Source organism: Uranotaenia lowii, chromosome 1 (genome assembly GCF_029784155.1).
Source record: "Uranotaenia lowii strain MFRU-FL chromosome 1, ASM2978415v1, whole genome shotgun sequence".
Lineage (NCBI taxonomy): Eukaryota > Metazoa > Arthropoda > Insecta > Diptera > Culicidae > Uranotaenia > Uranotaenia lowii.
In genome coordinates this window covers 131,153,016-131,172,314 of record NC_073691.1, presented here as the reverse complement: position 1 = coordinate 131,172,314, position 19,299 = coordinate 131,153,016, and the positions used below count along the sequence as shown (strand labels likewise).

The following is a 19,299-nucleotide window of genomic DNA, read 5'->3' as shown; positions in this document are numbered from 1 at the left end:
TGATTTTCTTTGTATTTGTTTCTTTTCTTTTTATAAATAAATAATTTGTTAAAAACAGGAAAAATAATTTACAAAAAATATAAAGGGAAAAAGGTACACAAATATGTATAGCGTTTTTCGTTTTTGTCTTGCTTGTTTGTAATAAAAATTAACGGATTCAATCGCTACACAAAAGATAATCATTCAAAAAATCTTATCATCTTTAGCTCTTTACGTGCTTCTTATGTTGTTTCCCCTTATTTGCATCTTTTCTCGCTATGAATCGGTTTTATTTTTTAAATAAATCGAATCACAATAACTTTGATTTTATAAATTAATATTTAATAGTTAAAATACTATGTTCTCAGTTTTTTGTTTAATTCTGCAATCCTCTCATTTTGTAACGATTTTGCTATAAACGTTCAAGAGACAAGATCTGTTTCTTTTTTTACCCGAAAGTGGGGATGAATCATTCTTGCTTTCCGTATTTTTGAGGGATTAGATTTTCGTTTAAAATCAACAACATTTCAGTCTTCAAAGAACCTCGTAACATCCCCAGAAGTATTCGAGATCAAAGATACAACGGTGAAAAAAATTGGCTGTTGAGCACAAAACAAAACTAAGGGCTTTTGTCCCCTGGAAAATGATTACTCGGTAAGTTTCGATCCTAGATGTTGCAGCTCTATTGTAACGTTTATGGTTTGGAAAAATAGAGTATTGAAAACAACGAAACTAGTTTTTACCCTCGTATTTGGTGACTATCACAGAGAAAACATATTTCTGAATGCTTCATCCCCACCTTCGTTACGAATCATCCTTTTTGTTGTTCGTTTTCATTTGATTTTGTTGTGTTGTTTGCGGATGTCGTTCCAAGATATGACTATATTTCACAATTGCAACGCTTCCATTTAGTACGATTTTGTTGGTTGTTCATGACCCTTAGGTTGATTTTTCCCGTTGTCGGTTAAATTCCAGGGAAATGGAGATTTTTGATAGTTTTGCTTCGTCGTTCTTCTGGATTTAACAAACTGTTTTTCTCATTTATTCCCTCGCAGCTTTCCCTTTCCGACGCTAGGCTTCGCTCAAAGTTACGGCGACGTGATTTACTTTTTTTGTTTACGCGAGTGGGAATTCTTACTTTGTGTGATGAATATTTTGTAATGAATGTTATTCAATACCTATTTCTGAATTACTTTTATGATTTGTAGTTAAATTCTCTACTACCTTTTCCTTTAATTAATAGTGTTATACAATGCGGTCTTTTTTTATTTGGTTTTATTTGTGTTTGTCTGTTTCTCAAAGCGATTTGAAAAAATTTCACTACTACACAGATAAATTTTTTGTGGTTTTTTTTATAACTTTTTCACTGTTTTTGGACCAATTTTCATAGGTTTATTATTATTATTTAGTCATCAATTTATTGGGCTATCGAATTATTTGAATTAAACTTGATTCCAATTGATACTCTGAGGTGGAAAAATTTCGACTAGAGAATTCGCTCGGTTGAAGTTTAAAAATGTTGCGCTGTTTTGCTTGTTAATGGGAAAGGAAAACACGAGAGAAAATGTACTACAAAATCACACAAGCTGTTTTTGTTTCTGGTCAGTTTACACCTCTTGGTTTAATTAACTGCATAAAATATCTAATAACACAATCAGTACTGGCTTAAATGTTATCGATCTGGTCAGGAATTGTTGGTTTTCCCGTTTTTAACACCCTTCTAAATCTGCATGATCGGTTGTGAGATGATTTTTCTTCACTATATACTCCTGCTAGTTTTCCTGCAAGTATCGTCCAAAGTTTTCGGGATGAGCTAGTCTGTGATTCGATCGTTTGTTTTTTTTTGTTTTGTTTGAACCTTCAAAATAATTCTCGTTCTTGATCTTTCCCTTAAGCTTAGTGTGGCTTAGTTCTGGCTTATCTCTGCGCACGCTGTTTGTCTGCCTATGCGTTAAACACCTATTTGCTAGATTTTTTTACTTTTTGTATATTTTGTACTTTTTTTGATTTTCTTTTATGTTTTTCGCTGCTTTTAGTTTTTATAAATTTTTTTCCGACACGTCCCGTTTCTCTCGCAAAGTGGTTTTCTGTTTTAAAATTTTTGTTATTTTTTCCGTAATGAAGTTTTATTCTTTTGTGATTTTTTTAATATGCAGCGCTAGTCTCGGATATGAGTAATTAAAACAAAGAGTGTGTATTTAGTTAGAATCTAGTTTTACAAAATCAGTGAAGATAATAAAGAAACCCTACTACGTCCAACGAATAGTTATTATATTCTACCCACAGTTTTTTCTTACGAATCCTTAAAAAAAGAAACACGGGTGAACCCAGAAACGTCCTTCCAATTGTATGATGATGCCTACCATACGTTTGAATACGAGGTGGTAGGGACGATACTAGAACAGGTTGTTGTTCGGAACTATCGTTGACGTAGTTTTGTTGTTGCTGTGTTGTTAAGTAAGTCAGATGATGTAATGTCGATGATTCTACGATCGAGAATCCAGAGCATACACACGCACAGATCACCTTGTCTTCTGATGATTGAAATATTCGGAGTTCCTAATTCCACTCTAGGATTTCTGCTCTCCGGAAGCTGTGGCGTTTGATGTCTCCCGAATGTAGAATATTTGGGTTTCCACATTAAAGACCCCTCTTAGGTTTGCTTGTTCCTTTCCTTGTCGATGGAATATCACAGCGTGTTCGCGCTTGCACACACACTAGTTGTTGATGTTATTACGTGCTGGTTAGAGAAGAATGTCTTCTTTCAGAAAGGAAACACTGTTCGCACACACAGTTTTCCGTAGTTTTCCTTTATATTATTTTTCCTCACAATTTTTATGTCACGTGTCCTTAATTTTGTAACTTTTTATCAAATATTATAGTTCAAAAACGATATTTCAACGAAACGATAATAAATTAACTAATAGACGTATTTTTTTTAGTTGTTACGGTTGTAGTAGTAGCTGGAGTAATAGACGAAACAATTCACTCAAACTGAAAGGAAGTTCTAATTCTTGCTCTCTTCCAATACTCAGCGGAGGGTGCCGTGCTGAACAGTTGTGGGTATTTTCAGGGAGTGTAACTCCCAGCACACACAAACACAAATTAGAACGGGCACACAAAGAGAGAAAATCTTGTTGTCGTTTTACTCGTCAAACTGTTCACAAACTGCTACAATAGGTGAGGTTGGCCAATCTTCGCCATCGTCTTCCGAGCTGACGCTTCCGGTTCTGTAATGAGAAGAGTATAATTAGCGCCATTGAACTATGTTAAAAGAGGAATCGAAAAACGAAGAAAAATTCAAAGAAGATATTTCGGATACAGTCAACTAGCTTGAAAAGAAATAAAACATACCTAAATCTAAGATTATTGTTGTTCACGTGACTGTTGTGGGTTTGATGGTGTTCGGCAATGGTCGGCAGATACGAAGTCAGCTTGTCGGTCGGCCGTAAAACCTTCATGGTGCGGGAAGATAGCTTCCACACCAAACGCTGCTTGTACGGCATCTTGTGCTGACCGTTGTACTGCGACAAAATCTTAGCGACAATACTGTGACTGTAGAAGAAACTGCTGTCGGGGATCTGTTGGAAATATACATTAGAATGAATGATGAGTTGAATATATTGGATGAACACCATAGGTTATGGAGATACTACTTACCCGACAAAATTTTTGCAGCTGAATCGCATAATCCACTAGGTCGTGGATCTGCTGATTGTACAGCCCATGCTCCTTATTGGCGCTGACGTGAGCATCCATCTGGGTGAAGATCATGACCAAAGCCAGCTCCGAAGGTCGAATGCTGGCACAGCTAGCATCGCAAGCCAGAATCTCCAGCCGCATTTCCAGATCGGCCAGGGAAACTGCTGACGAGAAGATGTCACTTAGGCCAAGCGCATTCGCAGCATTTTCAAAGATGTAGTAAAACAGTCGAATGAAGGCCAAGGCTGTGACGGGAGCGCTGTTGATCTGGACACCGAGTTTGTTGGCCACGATGTCTGCCATGCGCACTAGATCACGTGACGTGCAACGACACTAGAGGAAGAGGTAGATGTACGATAAATTGGATTAGGTATTTGTTTTTTTTTTATTTTTTATTTTTTTATAAATAAAATATTTGGTTTATCGTTTCCGGTCAAATTATTAAATTCGACGCCTTTTCGTAAAATAGAATTGCTTCAGAAAATTTACGATTTTTTCATTAGTTGTTTTTCGAAGCGTTTAGCGATAGGCGGTAAATGGTGTACAAACAAGTGTTGGTTCCTAATGACCGGTCACGCACAATTTCTTTGTTTTCAACGCATGTATTGTGTCAAATGTGTAAATGCTACTTTGAAACACTCACTCAAGGCCAATAAGTTGACAGCACAACAGTTCACAACTGCACCAAGGAATTGTTGTAATATTTGATAGTCTGCTAAACTGTTTATGGTCAGAAAAATATTCAAGTCGTCCCCGTACAGGAGCGCTCTACATCCAGCAAGTAGAAAGTTTATATTATTGAAGGACAGCGTAAACATTAGAGGGCCAAAATTCCAACTTTAACAGCCAAACGTCGATTAGTTAAGTACCTAGCTTCTGATCCTGGGACTGATATTTAAGTGAAAGCGGACAATTTATAATAAACGCAGCTTTAAGCCATGTAACATCAGCCATTTCAGAATTTCATCTCCAAAATGGTTCAGCATAATATGAAAATGATCAGAAGGGGCATCCAAAGTGTTGTATCTGAAGCGGATATTCAAAATTCTTTAGTGCCTTGGAAAATGAAGGTCTTTTGCATAAAACAACAGTCAGTAAAATAATTAATATTGCATGAAAACAGCAAATATATCAATAAACGTTGATAAGACATACCGGAACATTTAAGGACCAATACACTGACGCATCTGTAAATTAGTTTAGAAAACGCATTGAACATAAACGGGGCAAGAAATTTTTACAAAAAAGTACCGTAGCTTTTTACCAACAAATTTTAATTTTTCACTTTCAATGGAAATTTGTTGAAAACAATTTTTGTGATGCAACGACCGATAATTGATAACTTAGTAAGATGTATATATTTTTCTAGGACATGTGAAAGTCGAACTATGGTGAAATCTGTTTACACTTGCCCCGGTATACCTTAAAATATTGTTTCTCATTGTACAATTTGCAAACAAATTATATGATGAATTGTTTAACAGATAAGGAACGACACATGAAGAATTTTGTGTGAATTTGTTAAGAAAAAATCAAAAACGGTAAAACTTGATGAAAAAATAAGATAATTGAAACACGACAAGTTGTTCCAGCGCTACCTAAAAAGGAGAAGCTCCCGAATGCAGTAGGTATACACCTACATTTGTTCCAAACATTGTCATTGCAACGGTCATTTTGGATTACGTTTACCCTTCTAGTTATAACAGCGGTCGTCATTTGAGTCAAATTGATATTGCAATCTTATCTGTCCGTCCCTCGTGCGCACTACTGGCACTGACTAGTATGATGGCTGTCATTAATATAAGCACGGTGGTGCTTTGCATCATCATACGATTTCAACAGCGTGTGACTTTTTTTTCGTTCGAGTCGCGAGTCGAATCAAGCCTTAGAAAAACTAAAATTTTTAAACCCAATACTGAGGAAGAAGGTGGCTTTACAATTATTCAAATAAAGAATTACAAAACAATATTTATTTTTTAAGCTTGTTTGATGTATCATTTTGTATTTATCTTATATTTTGTTATTATGATATAAAAAGAGGCGAATGAACTGAATGTTTAAAGCCTCTATAAATAAATAAAACTAACAAACAAACAAAATAATATTTAAATCGAAATTTATCTGTAGTTTAATGGTACATATATTAAGCCAATGAAATACTTCGGCCCAGTAACGGTTTTGAATCAAGAAGCTTCGCCAAACGGTTGTTGTTCTCTAGACACGACTCCTCCGCGTATTTTGCTTCTGATAGCTTCGCAATGAACGCTTCGAATATTGTCACTTGGCAACAGAATACACGCGCGGATCTCGCGCTGTGTCCGTTGATCGAATATAATATACGATGATGACGATTGTCGTACTTCGAACAGATGTTAGAAACTTTATTCCGGTCTAAAATCGAATTTTGTTGGCGAATTTGTATGCATACATATATAGCTTATATCAATTCAGTTAAAATAACGTAATTATTTTTTGAAAAGCGCTAGTGTGATTTGAAATTATATTAACAACATATTTGAACAGGTTTAGTAAGAAGATATGAACGACCATGGTGAATTCATCACTTATGATTTTTTCTTCGATAATCGGATTTGAAATTCCAATCTGCATCATCACCGTATCATAATCAACTTCACACAAATATGTATATACCTACTTATTTACATAACGCGATTCGTCAACAGCCTCTTATGCTTATAAGTATATGTTTTTGCTCATCTGAGGACATATTTTTAACGACTTACACAGACACGAAAATTAATTTGAAACGTTATTAAAGTTTTCAAAAATCGAAGGGCGTGGTTATTTTAAGATTTGGATTCATCTATGAGAATAAAATAATTATGTTATTTTAGATTTGTTAACAAAAACAATTCATGAACAAATGCTGAAGATGGTTTGTGTTCCTGAATTAACATATCCTTTTATCAAGACTGTTCATTGTGGCAACATCGAGTAAACATCCATGCCATAACAAAAACAAGAGAGGTGCGAATATGTTTGTTTGCTTCCTACGTGAATCTCGCATAAGTCGCGCTTTTTTGCCGAGTCAAGGTGACCACCCAAAGGCCAAAAATAAAACAAAATGAAACAGAAACGAATTTCTTTTTTTTTTTTTCATCTTACGGGAAACCGATGAGAACGCACTAACACATTGAGATCAATCGACAACCAAAAATATAATCAGCTGAGAAAAATTGTGAAAAACAGTAACTAACAATCCATTGAACTCACCTGTGAAATAGCGACCAAATCTTCGGTGTCGATTTGCGGAAGGCTCAGCTGCTGCACGGCCAGATGGAACGAGCTAACCGAGATGCAGGCCATATGCTTCGGCCGGACCTTCATCTTGGTCAGGAACCGATCGACCAAGTTAATGGCCGCAAACAGGACGTCGTTTGGCAGTTCGTACCAGACCTTCAGGCACCGCAGGACATGGGCGGCACCGTCTCGAGTCCCGATCGTGATTTCGCCATTCTATCGTTTTTTATTGTAGTTGTGTATCGAGGAAATAAACGGAAAAAATATAATCAGTAATGTTTTGACATAAACTCAAACGAGTACGAAAAATGAGGGCGCTTATTGAGGATGTAAAATTAGATGTTAAAAAATTTCAATTTTAAATTGAAAAATACGAATGTGAAAAACTATTTTTTTGATATTATTTTGAAGAAAAAATCAACCGTGTACAAGAAAAGTTTTAGGAAAACGCGAAAAAAAATCTATGTAAAACAAAGATAGGTACCTATATTAGCTAATATAAACCAGTCGCGACAAAATAAACGCACGACAAATGGAAAGATTAAAACACACAGGGCCAACAAAATAAAATTAGTGTCGATTGGGTGGATGAACGTACGAACAGAGGTACTCTGGGTCGAAACGATCGAAGTCCATTGGAAAAAGAAATCCAACTTATACTATCCATTTCTAACTTGTTTGGACCTATTTCGAACAAACTTCATTGAACAGACTTATTATTATTACAAAACCAGGAGACAAAATAAGCATAGCAAAACGGAAAAATATTCTGAAACTTTGATTCAAGTTATTTTCCGGATTCAGCGGGTCTGGCCAAGTTGGATCTCATTGGCCTTAGGCATGAAAGTCGTGTAATACAGACGCAAGAAAATATAGAAAAGAAAGAGGGTCTCTTGTGAGACAACGGTTGTGTTGCAAGCAAAAAGTCGTCAAACCTGTTCTCTCCCTCGAATGAAGAAGAAGACGAGTCGGTCGGCGGCAGTAGTATTTTTGACATTGAATACCAAAATTCCATCAACACCGCCAAGACCCTTCGCACGCACGTATGTTACGTACGTATGAACATCATTCGCTTGAAGGTTTCGTTGTTTAGTGGTATGCATGGATTTTTTTTTAATTTCTTGTAAAAATTAAAGCTTGTTTAATTGCTGCTGCAATTTAGCGAGACCGTTCGACGCAAATAAGCATGTCTTGTTAAGAGAGCGTTGCTTTAAGTTAATGCAAACTCGAAACAAACGATCAGATGCTGTGCTGTGGTAGATTGGTTTGCCAATCTGCACTAATAGGACTAGACGCGTAAACTACTTGTAATTCATAAAATAATACGCTGTACGAGATAGTATATAAATTTTGACTCCCAACAATATAGGAGTGCTACGCTATAACAGCAACAAAAAAACTGACTTATGCCGCATTCGTTTTCATCTGGTGGCCAACCGGTTGTGCACCAACTGCTGTCATCTTCATATAAAAAAAACGCTTTAACAGCACTTGGTGCACAACCGGTGGACCACCAGGATGAAAACGAATATGGCATTAGTGTCATCAGTTGGTTGGTTTGTTGATATTTCAGTTTTTTATTCCTTTAGTTTCGGGCGGGGCGTTGTTGAATAAGCGATTTTCGACGCACACGCTTCGCTGCTCGATTCAAGGATGTTCAAGATGTACAAAATAAAGAAGCGGAACAACAACCAAGCTCGATTATTGTCGTCGTCGTCTTTGCTGTTGTGATCGTTTTCTGCTGCTGGCCAACCATTTGACTGATTTTTTTCGCTTATATTTTTTGTAATTGTTTCAAAATGGGAAATTTTAGCTATTTTTTTTTAAGTGAAAATGAATGATGATGATATTTTCTTTGGCTTTGTAGAACTAGCCATTCTGGCTTGCGTCAGTGCAGAATATAAACTGGACTGTACCCACACCAGGCCATTGTCATTGATATAGTAGGTAAAAAATAATTCCAGCTGACTGCGCATACCGTCCATCGTTAAGTTGACAAGCGGGAGTCGGCTCTGAGATAAGTTGATTTGCTTTTTTAAAAGACACCTAGGTATCTAACAACAAAACAATTTGCATGCTGCGCGATTCAACCGAGCGGAACTGTGCACATTCGCACACTCCTAAACGGTATTCTGCCATCCAACAATCACAGGGGCCGCTGCAGTCGATTTACACAAAACCTGGAACCGAACAACTCCAGACTTCTCTCTTCGCAACCCTGGAGCTCGAGCCAAAGCGAAATCCGAACTAGGTAAATGTGCTTGTACGCGTTGTTATTGTACCTACCTACTGACATATGATGTATGGATACGCTTTTCCAGAGCATGATCTCATTTGTATGTAAATTATTTCGCGTCTCCATTGTTCCGTTCTTGACAGCTTGGCGTTAACTGGAAGCATTAAAAAAGGGGAAAATATTTGCCTCTTTGAAAGCAGCAAACCGAGATTGGCAGGGAGCGCTGGGAGGGAAAAGCTAAAAAAGCGCCCTAGTAACAACGGTGGTGTTGAACACACAAGCAAAATTATTAAAACTGTATACGCGCTTACAAGGTATGTCGCCATTGTTTAATAGAAAAAAAAACTTCATTCTGGCGGTGGTTGATTATTAGTGGTAGCATTCGCTTTGATACCGATTAAAGTTGATTCTCAAAGACCAAGGCTTGCTGAAATCGAAGCGGCAATCAAAGACATGAAATAGAACAAACATAGCGCCTGGGATCGGTTGCATCCCGTTGGCTCCCCGACGATTGGAACAAAAAAAAAACAATCGACAGGGGTCGTTAAACCAACAGGATTTCCTTTAGCTCATCTCGTACTATTAAGGTTCTCTGGTACTTTCTACCGATCGTGAACTTGATGTTCTTGTTTTTCTATTTTTGTAATCCGACAATTTGCATTGTTGTCCGTCTGTTGAGCTGGCATAACCCGCAACCCCAATCGGTGTATGTTTACCCGCCTTTTCTCGCCAAAGAGCGAGTAATCGTTCGTTTTGATAAGACTCTCCACCGAGTAGCACTTTCAGCTTAATGAAAGAAGAAACTCGAAAACAAACAAACAACTTGACCGCGTTTTGTTTTTTTCCTTGAAGTTGTCCCTCTTGTGGGACCGCTAGAGCAGGGTTTTTGTGTATTGCCATTAAATGGTATTAAAAAATTATTTTTATTAAATTTGTGTCGCGTCACAATCAACGATTTATTGTATGCGCGCTTGGTTGTTGATGCTGCTCGTTGAGCCATAGAGACAATTAGTTTCTTATTCGGTTTCCCCACGAAAACAAAACTCGCTCCCATGTTGAGATGAATATTAACTCAAGAAAAGGATCATAGGCATGATCGATCTAAAAATAGCCAAAATTCAAAGCAGCAGGAGAACCACCATCTAATCCATTTTTTTTTGTTTCACTACGAAATTCTAACAAATATGTCTGGTGCCTTGAACATCGTACGGAAAAAGTTAAAAATCTAGAAAATTAATGGTTGCAGCAAAGATTGAAAAGAAGAAATTGTACGGTATAAGTAAGTACATTTATAGTCATCGAGAAAAACGGCTTTGAAGATTGTTTTTAAGCGTTTGTGGATTTGTCGGTTGAAACTTTACTTTAATTATTGTAGAATATTGTCCATCGTTTTTTTTTGTTTTGGAATTTGCTGATTCAGAGGAGAAAATAATGATGCAACAGCGTTGAAGTATGTTTCGCATGCGTATCAAATGTACCCAATCATACCAGTCGATCATTTGATTCCATCTATCAGCGCTATATTATTCGCTTTGCTGATTGTATACTGATGAAAATAAGTTTCAATTTATGCTGAATCAAAAACAGCAAAGCAGGTACCAGGTACGCTTTTTTTTTAAACGAACACACATCATAGTTCATAGATTCTATGAAAGCCCAAGCAGCAAGTAACAGCATGACAAAAACTTCATAAGTTTTTAGTCTAGCCGATAGATACTGTTTTTGTTGGTGTAAAGCAGCGGTCGGGAAACCGGGGTAAATTACCCCAAATGGGGTAAAAGTGATATGCTTGGGGGTAACAGAGAATATTTTTTGAGTGAAAAGTGTATATTTTCATTTTGCAATTTTATGAATTTGTTGGTTTTATTTCGAAAGTAAAGAATTTAGCGACATATGCAGAAGTGAATATTTCCCCCTGAGGCATTCAAATAACACGCTCGCTTTGAGAGCTCGCTTAGTGTTAACGGATACGTTTTTTTGCTCTTCGTCATAGGGTAATATCAACTTAAAGAAAAATGTTTTGGGATAGTAATTCAAAAAGTTCCCCGACCCCTGGTGTAAAGGTTAAAGAACGTCGCTTGATTTTGGCTTAAGGCAATAAAATCTGTTCATCCAGATCACTAAAAATTTCTAGAAAATTTGGTAGAAGTGAACTGCACTCATCGAAAGAGCAATGACTTTTTATCTTACATCCCCAGGCTGTCTAGGCGCAATCGATAACGGCCGCAGCTTGATGATGGTACCAGGTACACCCCTTATCTATCAGCAGCTATGGGTTTGACCGTGTCCGAAAAAAAACAAAACAAACCGACCCTCCGTTGAAGACAAAGAAATCCAAGATGACGCGAATTATCTCTGATAAGATACAAAACAAAAAAAAAAACATTCAAGAATCAATGGGCTACGTGTAAAAATAAAAATAACACGATTACCTGTTTCTTGCACGAAAACAAGTCTTTCGATGATTAGGTAGCTATGGGATTGTAAACCTAACTCGAAGGCACGTATCCACCGAGAATGTAAGCCAGATTCGATTAAAGGAACGATGCTCGGATCGAAGGACATCGTCATCTCGGTTGAAGCGAACCAGTTTTTACTCGCAAGCCAAAGCATATGGAATCGAGACGTAATGATGGAGATTTTTCCTCTCCTTCGATAGAACTGACCCAACCGACAACAAAAAAAACTACATCGTTAACCAGGCTGGCGCTCGTTCCTGCTTAATGTTCGATGAGGGCAGCGCGAAGCTTGGGTAAGCCCTTGATACAGGACAAACAACCGAGGGAGTGAACTATTTTCTAGAGAGGGTCGATATAATTTTGTTTACAGCGAAATGCTAGCTTTTGACTTGAGTTGTTGATCACGAGGCTTAACAAAGTTAACGCAATTTTTGCTACAGTATGATTTACATTTTTTTTAAATATCGGTATCGATAAACTTTCCGGGAAGATGAAATAAGGCGCCAGTGTATGAATCTAAACAAATAAAGTATGAGGTACTTACGCATGACAGCTGCGGCAAGAAGAGGTTCGGCTGATACTTCGGCTCCAGTGCGAGCAGCTCGCTCAGCTTGGCCATCATCTGCTCAAACGATTCGGGGGCTTGGGACTGTTGTGGCTGCAGGGGTGATGATGTCAATAGTGGTTGTTTCTGTGGGGATAGCGACTTGGCACCGGAACCACCAGTAGCCATGTCGTGTAGACCACTTCCTGCGAAGTGGCTGCCATCGTTGCTTGTCGTCGCTGCAGCACCACCGTTGGCGCCCATCATATGATGATGTTGATGGTGATGATAGTTGCTCGCCACCGGTTCGTCCACCTGCGACTCCATAAGAACTGCATCAGCAGCATCCGGTGTCCCAAGCCGGCCCTCTGACAACATCCGCTGGTCGTGTTGCATCTCCTCGGATACTTGAACCTTACCAGACAGCATCGACATCGTTTCGTCTTCGTCCATACGGGCGTTATTGCTATTGCCACTACCGATGTCGACGTGCTGTTTCTGGTCGATGATGTTGTTCATCGTATCGACAGAATAGCAGCGTACAGGGACAGACATACTGAGGGCTGGCCTAGTACCTAGCGTGGGCGTAATAGATGAGGAAATCTGTTAATTTGATCTCACGCCACAACCTCCAAGGAAGGTTGCCGGTCTCTTATGATGATTTATTAGTTGGAATCAAAGAACGAAATTTATCGAATATATCGTAAACTTTGTCCAAATCAACTAATACATCACCCGAGAACTCGTTATAGGTACTAAACTCCACACTTCAATCCGCACACAATTATATCTATGAACAAAGGTTACACACCAAATTCAGCGGATATCAACTGTGCGCTTCAAGGAGATGGCCTTTTATTTATACTTCAAGCTGAATTTTCTTCTGAAATGTGACACTCAGAGAACCCTCAATCAACGGTAGTACGCCTAGAATTAGGTATACACTAGTCCGCCAAGGGCAAACTTTAATACCTTTTTTTTGAGAATATAAAATAAATTATTCGTGCTGCTTCGAAAAAGCGTACAACCGTTTGACCCAACAATTCGCACACACCGGTCAACTACTCGTAGTGGTAGCAACCTTAATGCGATCGTTACGTTTAGCCTTGATTTGGGAATTCCACTGTGTTTGAGAAAATGTATTCCGCTTCTTCGATCGGAGTATGGTTTAATTTAGTATTTTTATAAATATGACTAATTACTTTTCACTTTTTAATAGGTTCGGTACAGCATTTAATAATCTTCTTCTTAAAAAAAAACAACGAAAATACGATTCGAGCGGAACCGAAATACATTAACACTTCCCAGACTAGTTGTGTATGTCTATCCTGATTGTTTTATTTCAGATTTTTCTTATGGTGTTTATTTTGGTTTGTTTGGTTTATCTTATGGGGTATTTTCTCCGGTCCTCCAAAAAACGAAACTTACTTTGCGCTTCAAAATCTGGAAAATTGGTACGTCTAGATTAATAAGTGATGGTGATGAAATGATGTTAGTGTGAAGTATAAGCAAAAGTTGGTGAGTTAAGAAAAGGAATATGGGAACTTCGGAATGCGGGTCATAAAATGAATCACTAATGAATTCAGGTCGTAAATATAATAGGAAATGGTTATCTAAGATAGTTATGTAAGATTGTGGTAACCAAACATAACAAACCAGACACGGTTTGAAAAACAATATCCAACCAGTGAACCTTCGCATTGACGCTCATCATTATAAACAGAGTTCAGATTTAAAGTCACGTGAACGAATAAACAAAACCATACCTAAAAATATCACTGCATAATACGGAAGTATCCGAACTGGTTTGCGCTCCACAAACGTGTCGCGTCTAGAAAACAATGAACACACTCACTGTGCACTTTTCAAAGGAACACAACCGATGGAAAGTAGCTGATCACGCGCGTGACAGTGTGCTGATGCTCCACTATCAACCGTTGATTATACATATGAATATAGTGGGCATCGCAAAATCTACACACTTGTAAGTTTTTTTTTGTTTGCATTTACCCCCGTCCGACGTTGTTTTCGTCTGACGAAATCCAGGCCAGGGCACGATGATAAGCGACTTGGGGCATATTACATTTCAGATTGTTAAAAAAGTAACGACGAATCGTAAACAAACCCGAAACAAAAGTAATACGCTATCTGCTGGGATTATGACATTGATAATTTTGCCGTTACAAAAATACGTTTTTTTTAATTTTATTTTTTCTTTGTTATATTTCATTATTGACGGCGTTTTTCATTTTTTCTATCGTAGTGATTCATTTTATCGATGCTGGCGTTGATAAATTAAACAAACTGTATGCAACAGCATTGGAAGGTGATTTGACATCTACCAGATATACTAGAACCGATATACACCACTTAACGAGAAATCGGGAGACACGAATAGCGCTATCTGGCGACAGAAATGGAACTATTACACTGTGAATTTTTTCGGAGCTTTGATCAGAGATGCCAGGTGTCCTGATTTTTCAATTGACAATCGCAAAAAGTGTGGCGTAGCATATAGAAAAGGCGGAAGTAAAATGATTACTATTTGAATAAATATGAATTATTACCAGCGCATATTCTTACAATCTTGAAAATCCAAAAAATAGCTTCTTTGGTATGTATTTAGAAATGTTAAATTAAGTTTTATTCTTCATTTGCGTATTTTCGTGTTTCAGTTCTGGTCGGGTACAATTCCGGAGATGAGCCATGGAGTGGAAATCGCCGGAAGAATTATTAAATTTCAATGATGGCATTTGGAACAAGTATAGCTTTCGTTAACGTTAACGTTCCTCAATTGAGCATGAACAGCACACAATCTACGACGAAATTATCATCAACGAGCACCAAAAGCAGATCTTGCTAAAAAGTGTTTTTAATGTTAAAAATTTGATGAAATAAAACCTAACCCCAACGCATAAATAACGTTCAATTTTCTTTTATTTCCATTTCCATTAAAGTTAAACTTTATTGATATTGTTTAAAAATATCGACCCCCGTAGCTACAGAAAATCTGTGTACATTTTTAGTACCGCATTCCCAACGAGATGTGTGAAACTAACACGCCAACATTTTCTTATCCAGTACAACACTTTTGAGTGTTTGACCCTCGAACACTGAAAATGTGTTCACCCAGCTAAGCTCGAAATGTGTCAAATTTTACACAGAAAAGTGTCAATTACGGTATCAGTGTATAATGTCCTTTGACCTAAGATCTGGATTTGATAAATGATCTAACAAACTTTATAGTTTGATAATGATAAACCAATTTGTTTGAAAATGTTCAAATATTAACAAGAAAAATCTAGCATGAGACAATAACAATATCATCATATACGAATCGTTTAAAACCCCATTTTTTGCCAAATTGAAAAGCGACACCCGTCATCTAGTAAAGAGAAAATAACGATATTTCTACGTTAATTTCGTGATATTTTTTTTCCTTAACTATTATTAGTAAGCAAAATTTTAATAAACAGTTAAGCAGTTGACCGATTGAATTTAAAATCTTTTTCTTAAGGGGGGGGGGTAGGGTCTAACACTTTCAAAAAATCGTTTTTTTTATTTTTTTATTTTCTTATTGTAAAACATTTCAAGAATGTTGTGTCAAATTTTCAAGTCAATTGAAACAAAACTGTAGAAGTTATAGGCATTTATCTCCTCCTATCTAACACTGCAAAGAAGCAAGATCAGAAACTTCAAACGCGTTTTTCTCGAAAGCACGTTTTTAAAGTCCGTGGACATCGTCATTTGAAAACTACTTATCCGATTCTTTTCAAATTTGGAACATATTTTCTACATATAAAATACCAGACCCCAACGTTTTTCTTTTTTTGTTTTTTTACTTTGGGGAGATTTTACAGATAAAAAATGGCGGATTTTTTCGTGAAAAACCGTATTTTTTACTTCAAACAGCCACAAAAATTTCATAAAATTTTTTTTAAGTTAAATAAAAACGTTGGGGTCCAGAAAAACATCTATTAAAAATATTTTGCTCTGATTTTTTGACTTCAGATGATTCTGTGCTGAGATACAGTGTCCACCGCAAATCCTGTTTTTTAAAAGGCATCCTCGAAAGTGCTCCGTCACCGGTTCATTTTTCAATATTTTTCTACGAAAAAAATACAAAATGTTCTTTTAACAATGCTTTGTATAATGCAAAAAATTTGAATAAATTTGTTTGAACGATAGCTCTAGAAAAAAATCGTGAAAATGGTGTTATTTTTTACCCGTTAGACCCTACCCCCCCCTTAAAAAACACTTTATGCGCATCCAAGTCTATGTATTTTTTGAAACAATAAAATTTGTTGGTTTACTAAAATTTTTATGGTGCAAGAATAGAAACAAACAATTTCATTTATTACAACTGGCATCCCTGATCAAGTCGAATCGGAATACACGCTATTCACAAGTTAGACAAATTTCTCGAATTAATGCTTCCATTTTGTCCGCTAGAGGATGCTGATGGTGTCGCCTTCTCATTATATGAAGAAAATAAGTGTGGTGAATATTGTTTCAATTATATTTGCATCTACCATCATGTCACCATCTACCGCCCAGTTAAGCGGTTTTTCAACTTCAAACATGTGTAATAAAAAAACGACGGAAGATTTTTATTCGCTTTCTTTTCCAATACATCTCAAAACTGCTCTACTTTAAATAAAAAATTTAGTGGAATGCGAAAAATGTACGCTTTTAAAAATAATTAACTAAACGTTGAGGTGTTCAACTGGCCCTATTACCGCCCACTCGACTTGTTTGGGTATCGATAATGTTTTCTTAAGGAAAAACTATCTAACAACACGGAAACTGTTCTTTTTATTATTGTCCATGTAACGAGCTGTCAAAACCATATTTTGAATCTTGAGAGAATACATTTTGTGAAATCTTTCCCGCAAATTTTGTACAAATTTAAACAAAGTTCGTTGACTGGCAAAATGATGATTCCCGGCAAACAGCCTCAAGTAATCGGTTACTTTCAGCGATAAAACATCATTTTCTAACGTAATCAAACTAAATGCTTCTTACAATTTACACTTTTGACACAAACAGGGTTGCTAGCGATTTCTCGTTTCAAAATTCCAAAGTTTTTCCCGGTTTTTCCCAGGTTTTTTCCCGGATATAAATGAAGATTTTTTCAATATTTTTATACTCGTTTTTGATTTAAAACCATGGCGAATAACAAAAATCAATATAAAAGGCTTCAAATTTCTGATAATTGTATTCCAAAACTTGTTAACCGATTAGAAATCATGGCAAACACTTCGGCGTCTTGTAACACGTTGTCTTTTCGTTTCAAATTTACAGGCTTTCATTATTTTTTAAAGCAAATCTAACGAACTGGGCATCTATTCGTTGTTTTGCTCCACAATTTCAACAATTTTGCAAAAAAAAAACTCCGGATAAATTTATCTTGAAACTTTAAAGAAACTTTCCAGCCAATATAAATTTTCTAGAATTTCTATAGTGTTCTAGAAAAAAAGTATAATTTATTTAGAAATATGTTAACAATACATCGAAACATACTATAAAATCAACTTGAATGGGGATTTGTCTGACAAAACTTAAAATCATCAGAAAATATTTAGTTATTTTCTAAATCCAGATATATTTTTTTGTACGTATCCAAACACATGTTTTTGAAAAAAAAATTTTTTTAAACAAAACAATGAATAAATATAATAGTAATAGTCATTTGAACTGAAGATTCGTGAAAATATAGAAACTGTGTATAAAACAGGGCTGAGGTTTAATTGTTTGAGTGTAAGATATTATTTTTTATCAGAGTTAAGACCTTAGATTTCGGAAACTATAAGCAACAGCTTAACCTAGAATGAATTAAAAAATCAACACTTGCGATGTAATGCTTCCTTCTTCAGACTTATTCAAACGAAATACACAACAACAACATTGAAAAACCAATATTTTTTTCTGATGAAAAAGAGATGTAACGCTGTTTAACCCTTCGTTTCATAAAGTAGCTAAATTTGCAACAATTAATGTATGGAAAAAGTGGAAAATCGTATTTTATTTTAATTTTTTTTCTTGATGTACTCGTCATTTCGAAATGTAAAAAATAATTTTTAGGAAAAAATAAAAAATCATGACATAAAGGGTTAAAAACGTCTCACGGTGCCTAATGATTTGTTTTTTGCATAAATTAATTTTATGAAATGTGTATATCGAATACTGAATAATTTTACGTCGAAACTGAAACTGGAACAGAATAACCTGGATGTACGAGAAACCTCTATAGTGCGCGCTCTTTTTTTTTAAACTCAAAATTAAGTAGTTTTGGTTCAAAACAGCACTTCAGTGGCATCCCTCAACTTTGAGTTTGTCTGGGCAATAGCAAAACTAAGTTCTGATAGGCAAACTCAATACTAAGTTCGGCAGCCGAACTCGAATTTATCCTTTTTTTCGAGGGTAGCTGATTTTCAGGGAATTAAAGGATGATTAAAATTTGTTGTACCCGGATGTTGCTGTTCCGGTACATTGCATTGCAATTACAGAGCGGTGGAAAGTTTTGACATTCCCGGTCAAAGAAAACTTCCGGATGTTACTTCCCACGGGAAGTAAACAACATCCGGAAGTTTCCGGACATTCCAAGCCGCTCACCATATGATGATAATGACGGACAGAATTTCACGCTGACACGGTGAACAGGCATTTCATTATGAAGTTCCTTCATAGTCTTCCGGTAATTGTTCCGGAACGACAAAATTTTGCGACGTGTTCGTTGGTTGCTGTTCCGGTTCGGACTGAACTCGCTAAGTGTTTTCAGTCCAACAAAGAGAGTTCAATTTTTAGTTCATAAGGTCGAACTCAGCTTTGATCCCTCGCCGAAGAAAAAAAAGGGATCAATTTTGAGTTCGCAGTTCGAACTCCGTTTTGATCCATCGCAAGGAGGAAAAATTGTACTTAACTTTAAGTTCATAGAATCAAACTATGTTTTGAACCTCGGTCATACTTAATTTTGAGTTAAAAAAAAAAAGAGCGTGTGAGAGAAAACAACAAGTCTCAAGATTTGCAAAACACAAAACCTCTTTAAGTGAGAGTGCAATACCTCCATAAAGCTAGAGTCATTTTCCTGACTAGGCCAAGGAAGTTAAAGGAAATAA

At 36.5% G+C, this 19,299-nt stretch overlaps 1 protein-coding gene across 1 annotated transcript in view; it reads right to left on the bottom strand.

Moving 5' to 3' along the window:
* Positions 1-2,111: 2,111 nt before the first annotated feature.
* Positions 2,112-19,299, bottom strand: part of LOC129740037 (cyclin G) — a 43,382-nt gene continuing 26,194 nt past the window's right edge. The window contains exons 3-7 of the mRNA XM_055731620.1: positions 12,182-12,756; positions 6,916-7,158; positions 3,640-4,014; positions 3,334-3,560; positions 2,112-3,209 (exon numbers count right to left, since the gene is read on the bottom strand). Coding sequence (XP_055587595.1) covers positions 3,125-3,209; positions 3,334-3,560; positions 3,640-4,014; positions 6,916-7,158; positions 12,182-12,736 — 1,485 coding nt within the window. The 5' untranslated portion in view covers positions 12,737-12,756 and the 3' untranslated portion in view covers positions 2,112-3,124. The remainder of the gene's footprint in view (positions 3,210-3,333; positions 3,561-3,639; positions 4,015-6,915; positions 7,159-12,181; positions 12,757-19,299) is intronic.